Raw genomic sequence first — 7,460 nt, 5'->3', positions numbered from 1 at the left:
AATGCTTAAGTTAGCAGGGACAGTACACAAACACAGCTGGAGCGAGTGATAGGAGCCTGGGTCATTCTCTGCCCAAACCCAACTTCCCAGCATCTCCAGGCTGGAAGAATAGGTACAGAGAAGGCCTCCCTTTTGAAGAGACAGGTCTGGGTCTCACCTGAAAGCATCTCTAACAAGATATGTGATGATCTAAAGTTTTCCCACTAGTGCATGTCCTACTGTGTGTAGTAGAATCTTAGCCCGTCACCCCCTGCACAGCCACTACCATGATAGGGGGTACCGGAAGCCCTTGCGTTGGTACAGCTTCTGCTGAAGCTTTTATCCTAGAATCATCCTCTCAATGACATTCTACTCTTGGCTTCTGATTGGATTCACCCTCCCACTGTTTTATCTCTGCCACCAGTGCCTGATACTATTCCTTTGGAGAGGGCATTCGTTTGCCTAGAACAATTCACGTTGTCCCTTTAACCCCACGTGCGCATGATTACCTTCTCCACTGCTTGTCCAACCCTGTAGGTGGTACCTAGTGACTTGCAGTTGAAGCTGGGTAATTCCAAGCATGACCTTCATGCTAACAAATGACGAGATTACCAATTCTAAGCATGACCTTCATTCTGTGGGATTTAGTAACAGGGATGAAAGACCCTTTGTTTCCCTCTCCCCACTGTGCTTCCAGCTCTACCAACAACCCTTAAAGCAAAAGGAGTCTCCAGCAACTCATGTCTCCCACTACTCTGATAAGTCAGTAGGTTCTACTCACACATTGCCCCAAGCATGCCAAGAGAGGGTCCTGTCACATGGAATGTTGACAATCTGCCCACTTAAGTAGTTGCCCAGGAGATGGGATTGACATACTCCTGCCAGTCATCATGAATGTTTGCCTCTTGTTAATTACATCGGTATCTTCATTTCTAAGTGGTTACATAAGAGGTGCGGGTAGCTAATTAAGCCGGGGGAGAGATCACTAGAACAAGTATTTCCAGCTGAGTACAGAACACAGAGCAGACATTCCCATCTCTTGTTTGTGGGGCAACCCAAGGTAGTTCTCAGTTGTCAGGAAGCTCTCACGTCCAATCTCATGTCTAATGCCTGATGGACAAAGGAAAGCAGATCTTCCCCTTCTGAGTGTGTGCACATGAGGTCTTTAAGCAACAGTGATGCTCAAGAGACTGAAGTTTGGAACTAATCAGGAGAGGGAAGAAAATGGGCCATGAGGTATCAAAATGGAGGCCTATAGATCCTGTCGAAGGGGGAAGGCTTGAGGCCACAGCTTAGAAAGAGGAGATGTGGATATTCCAGTTTTTAATATAGTGAGCTTGTCAACGCCCCCACCAATACCTGCCCACTACTAACCAAATAGCAACCAAAGGAATTTTACTTGGGTGAATTGGGCAGGTGGGGAGTCTTGTCCTTAACTGGAATCCTTTCCAGTTAAGTCCCTTTGCAGTGAACTGTCTGAACAGGCAGCTCAGAACATTTAGACTTCATTCTCCCTAAAAATGCATGAGGCAGAAAAAGAGTTCCTCCATGGCAAGCCACTAATGGGATGGATTTAAGGAGACCATGATCCCTCACTGGAGAACCCAAGTCCCTGTAAGTGACCAGGTCAGGCAATGCGCAACCCTGGTGGACTCACAGCACTTGCAAGTTGTGATTCAGGAGGAAGAATCTGGTCCTGAAGAACTTTGAAGGGCTTTCTTTTCTAATTGCTCTGAAGACTTATGCCTACTTGCTGCCAAATGAGGAGCAAGCATCTGAGAGATTACTCTAGCAACACAAGACAATTGTACTCGTCAAGAAATGAAGCTTCAGTGTTGCTTCCCACACGAAACAAGGCAGGATACAGCATGGAAACTCACTGGCTGAAGATGAGAAATGGGACTGACTTTGAAGCAAAGCACCAGAGGAAAGAGCCCCATAGGCCAAAGTGCACTCTGTCCTAAAATAGCTTTGAGAACCGGCTCCTGTAGTGCGCCTCACAGATCCTGTTCCCCACCCACCTCCAGACATATGCAATGCTGGCCTCAAACAAGGTCAGGTGGGACCCATGGACTCTCAAGCTGACGTTACTTTTCTACCCTTCTTTCCTGCTTGAGGGCAGTGCTTGTTTATCTTCCTGGCTAGGCAAGGTAGATCTCAGGAGGTTGTTCTGTTGGGCAGGATACTTCTCTTGCAGACCTTAGACCCTCTGTCCATGCCCAACTCCATACCCAGGAGGTAGAACTCATGAGAGTGGAGAGCCCCCTAAACCTGGGTCCCCTACAGCTTACATTCAGGTAAGTCTACACTGAGCCTCCACTGATTTATCAGTTATCCTTTAAGTGTTCCTGCTGGTTACTCACTCCAGCCACAGCTTTTATTCCTGGCAAACTGGTTTTTCTGTCTCTCCAGTTTTCAGGGCAGAATTTTGTCCTGTGACTTCAAGCCTCTGATCTATGAGTTGTTGATTCAGTTAATTCCTCACTCCAGTCTTTACAGCAAGAAAGCCAACTTCCAAGCTCTTTTCATGTCGGAGCAGAAGGTCAACGTCTAGCTAGGTTAACTTAGAATAAAATCATCTCAAGTCAGCAAAGAGGGTGATAATCCACTACATTTCATTGCAACCTTTTGTGGTAATTTAGAACAAGATCCCCTTTGTACATAAAGGGATGGAAGCCTAAAGTTGTCTTGTTTTGAAGAGGAAAATTAGAAACTTGCACTCAGCTAAGAATAACTCCATGCTTGTTCTGCTTTTGTGAAGTATACTTGCTGCCTGGAGAAAAACAAAAAAACAGAATGACCTGGCAATCCAATGTAACTAAGATGTTTTGCTAAAAATGGAATGGTCTGCACCTGCTCTTGTAGGTTTCTGTTTGGAAACCTCCCTGCTCTGTAAACATGTGCACTATATAAAAGTAAAGCTCAGGGGTGAGTTTGGGGCCCAGAACTTTGGAGTGTTAGCTCGTCTGGGGCCGCCGGCTTAATAAACCTGAGATCTCTAACCCTCCGAGTGTGGTGCTTGGTTTCTCAACGGACAGATTTCTGCAACATTTCCACTATTATTAAAGCAAGGGAGGCCTTTCTAAGAGAAATTCCAGCTTCCCTGAGGAAAGCCACTACCCAACTGGGTATGAAAAAAAAAAAAAGTCTTAAAAAGTGCAGAAAATCTGGACATCCTCGATACAAAGTTTTCCTTTTCCACATTCAAAAAAAAAGACTTTATAGGAAAAGGAACTAGTTCTGAAATTATGAGTATGGATAGATCTGCAGGGTCAAGCTTTTGTGATTCTCATCTTGAAATAGGAGCAGGAATCATTTACTCTAAAATTTTTCTACTGCCAAGGAGGTTTTCCTTAAAGAGAACAGAATTAAGATACTGACTGTCGAAAGTGTCCCTGGCATTGTGGAGACTTAGAAAAAGCCAGTTCCGAAAGCATCTGCCTAGTGGTAAGACCCTGGGTCTCTGAAAAGTGGCTGAAATACCATTCCCATCCTTCCTTGCCCTGCTGTGCTGCCACCAAGGAAGATCTCTCAGGGGCATCCTGGAGAGGAGTGGAAACCATGGGACTGTTACTGAAACAAGAGCAAGGTGTCAGTTCGCCTTCACCTCAAGTTTCCTGAAGAGTTTTTCAAAGAAGGATGGCAGAAGAGGCCATTTCTTCCCACCTCCCGACCTAAGGCTACCTCTTAATCTGAGGCTGTCATGTAAGTCCCCACGTTACCTCAAATCACCCTAAGAGGTTGGGCTGCCATGGTGCCACCATTTTCAAGATCAGACCAAAATCTACCCTGGGCCCATGAAGGGGGCCTGATGGGCAGGAGAACAGGAGTCAAGTGTTCAGAGACCAGGCCATCTCCATAGAGGTCTGTGGGTTGTGACAAGCGGAGTCTGGCAGAGGAGTGGGAGCCCCTAATACACCAGAGCTGCCCACAAGAAGGCCTCCTCACTGGTGCACAAGCAGGGAGGCTCCCTTACTCCTCCAGGAGTGGCTTCTGTTCTTCCTGCCAGGAGGCCTGCACCTACATGAACCCCCGCTGCCTCTTACCCACCACTGGTCCCAGGATAAGCCCGAGTTACCCAAAGGCTATGCAGCTTAGTGATGAAGAGGGGACCCCAGGAACCAAGCTAGAGGAGGGAGATGCTGCCCAGGTAAGGCTTGAGGGTAGCTTACACGAAGGGGAGGGAGCTACACAGAGGATAGAAGCCTCTCAAACACACCTGGATGGAACTGATACCAGGTGACTTGGGCAGGTAAATGAGTACAGGCTTATCAATAGTGAGGAAGCTAGACTTGCTGCCAGGCCTATGACTGTGGTCACTATCGAAGCCTCAGTTAGCTTTTAGTTTACCCATCTTAACAGAGCACACGCTCAGAGAACTGAAGCAGCTCATTCAAGACATGAGAAATAAGTGGCAGAATCCAGGCTAAACCTGTACGTAACCCTGAGGTCTCTGACCTCTACCTTTTGACTTTAAGATTCTCCATGGCAGAGAATGTGGTGGGCTAATTTAGAGCCTGGGAGCCATGCTTTGTCAGGAGCAGCTTCCCTGTAGTGAATCTACAGCCTAGATTCTGTCTAGTTCTAGACCCATCCTCCTCTCCACTCAGACAGGAGGAGTCTCTTGGTGTAACGAGCAGGACGCAGGAAGCCCAGATAAGCAATTGGACTTATCAGCCCATCACCAGCAGCAGCTGGCAGCCCTGTATTGGCCCTCACTTAGCATGCTCCTGCCTGGCTGCCAGCTGAGTAGGGCTAGGACCTCCAGGACTATAATGTGAGATCCTTTGTGCTTCAGACTTGTGGCTTGGCAGAGCCCAGTGTCATGGGCTTGGATCTGAGTGGCAGCCCAGACTGCACAGCACCCAGGCCCTTTCAGGCTCAGGCACACACTAGATCTGGGTTTCAGTCACCACCTGCCCCCAGGGACTTGATGCTAAGCTGAGCGCTGGGCTGAACATATGAGTTTCTGGGTATCTTTATGGGATAAGTTACAGCTGAGGCTACATGACCCTGAGGCGAAGAACTCAGGCTGCAGCCAGTGGTACTTGTAGACAAGAAACTGGCAAAGAGATGTTTCAATCTAAGAGATCAAGATTCTATCCATCCCCCTGCTTTTACTCTCATTAGGCCAGAAAATGAGGTTTTAAGTGAACGCTTCCAGGTTAACTGCCCTGGATCTGATCGTGTTAAGAAGTCAGCCATGGAGCGGTACCCGGGCGTGGCACGTGATGACGCACGCGCGTTTTCGGCGGCTGAGGCGCCGCGGTGGCTGCAGGGACTGAACTCCAAGCCGCCCAATCAGGAAGTGCGGGCGGAGCTGGGGGCCGAGTCCCCGCCTCAGCCGCCGCCGCCGCCAGTGCAGAGACCCCGACCTGACGGGGCGGCGCTGGGCGGGCGGGCAGCGCTGGGCGGGCGGGCGTGCGGGGGCGCTGACGACCAGCAGGAAGCGGCGGCCGCGTGGGCGACGGGTCGCGGCGGAGGCTCTGGGAGGCGGCGGCGGGGCGTGTGGGGCGGCCCTCCTGGCTCAGCATTATGGATCCAAGCCTCTTGAGAGAACGAGAGCTGTTCAAAAAACGAGCTCTTTCCACTCCTGTAGTAGAAAAACGCTCTGTATCATCTGAGCCATCGTCATCATCAAAGAAGAAGAAAGCAAAGCTAGAACATGGCGGGTCATCAGGCTCTAAACAGAATTCCGACCATAGCAATGGATCATTTAACTTGAAAGCTCTGTCAGGAAGCTCTGGATATAAGTTTGGCGTTCTTGCTAAGATTGTGAATTACATGAAGACACGGCATCAGCGAGGAGATACACATCCTCTTACTTTAGAAGAAATTTTGGATGAAACACAACATTTAGATATTGGACTCAAGCAGAAGCAATGGCTAATGACTGAGGCATTAGTCAATAATCCCAAAATTGAAGTAGTAGATGGAAAGTATGCCTTCAAGCCCAAGTACAACTTGAAAGATAAGAAGGCCCTACTTAGGCTCTTAGATAAGCATGACCAGCGAGGCTTAGGAGGAATTCTTTTAGAAGACATTGAGGAAGGACTGCCCAATTCCCAGAAAGCCGTCAAGGCGTTAGGGGACCAGATACTATTTGTAAACCGTCCTGACAAGAAAAAAATTCTTTTCTTCAATGATAAGAGCTGTCAGTTTTCTGTGGATGAAGAGTTTCAGAAACTGTGGAGGAGTGTCACTGTGGATTCAATGGATGAGGAGAAAATTGAAGAGTATCTGAAGCGACAGGGTATTTCTTCCATGCAGGAATCTGGACCAAAGAAAGTGGCCCCTATTCAGAGAAGGAAAAAGCCTGCTTCACAGAAAAAGCGACGGTTTAAGACTCACAACGAGCACTTGGCTGGGGTGCTGAAGGACTACTCAGACATCGCACCCGGCAAGTAGTGAACAGTTCTGAGAGCAAAGAGTTACAAAGTCTAGATCTTCCTTGTTGACCCTGGGATCTGAAGACTGTCTTCTCATTCTACTACTTAGGACTGAGGAGAGGAGCAGTTCAGTTTACAGAACTAGTGCAAATTACCAAACTCGAATGTGGGAAGACATTCGGGAACCTTTTTGATGTGGGCCGAGCGATGGGATTCTTGAGCAGTGGAGGAGCTGAGGGTGCGGGGCGTGGAGACTAATATCACCCTGTTTGGTCCTGAAGGATGGCTGGTTAGCCAAAGACGGGTAAGAGTCCTCAGAGGAGGAACAACCTAAGACAGGCACAGCCGCAGAGGGGCCAACAGGGGTGGTGCATAGAACCTTCCTTATATCACCGTGTTTGGCCCTGGAGGATGACTGGTTAGCCAGAGACGGGTAAGATTCCTCAAGGGAGGAACAACCTAAGACAGGCACAGTTGCAGAGGGGCCAACACGGGTGGGGCACAGACCCTTAATCCTTTAGAGAGAGGTCTCCTGCCCCCAGGGCTGTTTTGCTCTCCACCCCCAGCTCAAATCCACACCTGCTCAACTCAGACCCAGGAAGTAAACAAAGATCATTGCCTCAGTCATGTGAGGCCTTTGATTGTTTATGAGTGTAACCTGAGAATGTTAGCCCACGAACTCAATAAAAGCAGCCTGGGATGAGTCAGCGGGGCTCTTGATCCCAGAGGTCTTGAGCCCCCCGGTCCCACTTTTCTCTTCAGTCTGTGTCTGTGTCTTCTTCAAGCTTGCGGCACCCGTCACTCACCTCGAGTCGCCGAGCTGGTCTCGGCAAGTGGCGCCCAACGTGGGGCCCGAAAGGCTTGAGTGACGAAGGTTCACGGAAAGTGAAATTGATAAAAGTAAAGAATTGGGAAGTGCCGTGAAGCCCCCAAGAGGAGAGTAAGAGGCCTCTGAGAAAATCCTGCCAGTAAGTAAATCTCTTGGGTAGTCTATGTTCGGGGTAAAATATGGGAAATAAAAGTTTAGATTAATATTGACCAGATGTATGCCTGTTACGGCAGCTCCTAAGGGCAGGTGGAGTAAAAAGCAAG

The 7,460-nt window shown here is 48.7% G+C and overlaps 1 protein-coding gene across 1 annotated transcript; it reads left to right on the top strand.

Annotated features, from left to right (window-relative positions):
* Positions 1 to 5,420: 5,420 nt before the first annotated feature.
* LOC130831982 (general transcription factor IIE subunit 2) lies at positions 5,421 to 7,096 on the top strand. The gene has a single exon (XM_057700505.1). It carries the CDS (start codon positions 5,515 to 5,517, stop codon positions 6,385 to 6,387), a length of 873 nt encoding a protein of 290 aa, XP_057556488.1. The 5' UTR covers positions 5,421 to 5,514; the 3' UTR covers positions 6,388 to 7,096.
* The last annotated feature ends 364 nt before the right edge of the window (positions 7,097 to 7,460 follow it).

This window comes from Hippopotamus amphibius, chromosome 11 (genome assembly GCF_030028045.1).
Source record: "Hippopotamus amphibius kiboko isolate mHipAmp2 chromosome 11, mHipAmp2.hap2, whole genome shotgun sequence".
NCBI lineage: Eukaryota > Metazoa > Chordata > Mammalia > Artiodactyla > Hippopotamidae > Hippopotamus > Hippopotamus amphibius.
The sequence above is the reverse complement of the archived record's forward strand: the minus strand, read 5'-3'. Positions and strand labels throughout refer to the sequence as shown.

Bases quoted from the DNA above. Each gene is read 5' to 3' on its own strand.
- LOC130831982 (XM_057700505.1), top strand. From the start codon at position 5,515: ATGGATCCAAGCCTCTTGAGAGAACGAGAGCTGTTCAAAAAACGAGCT.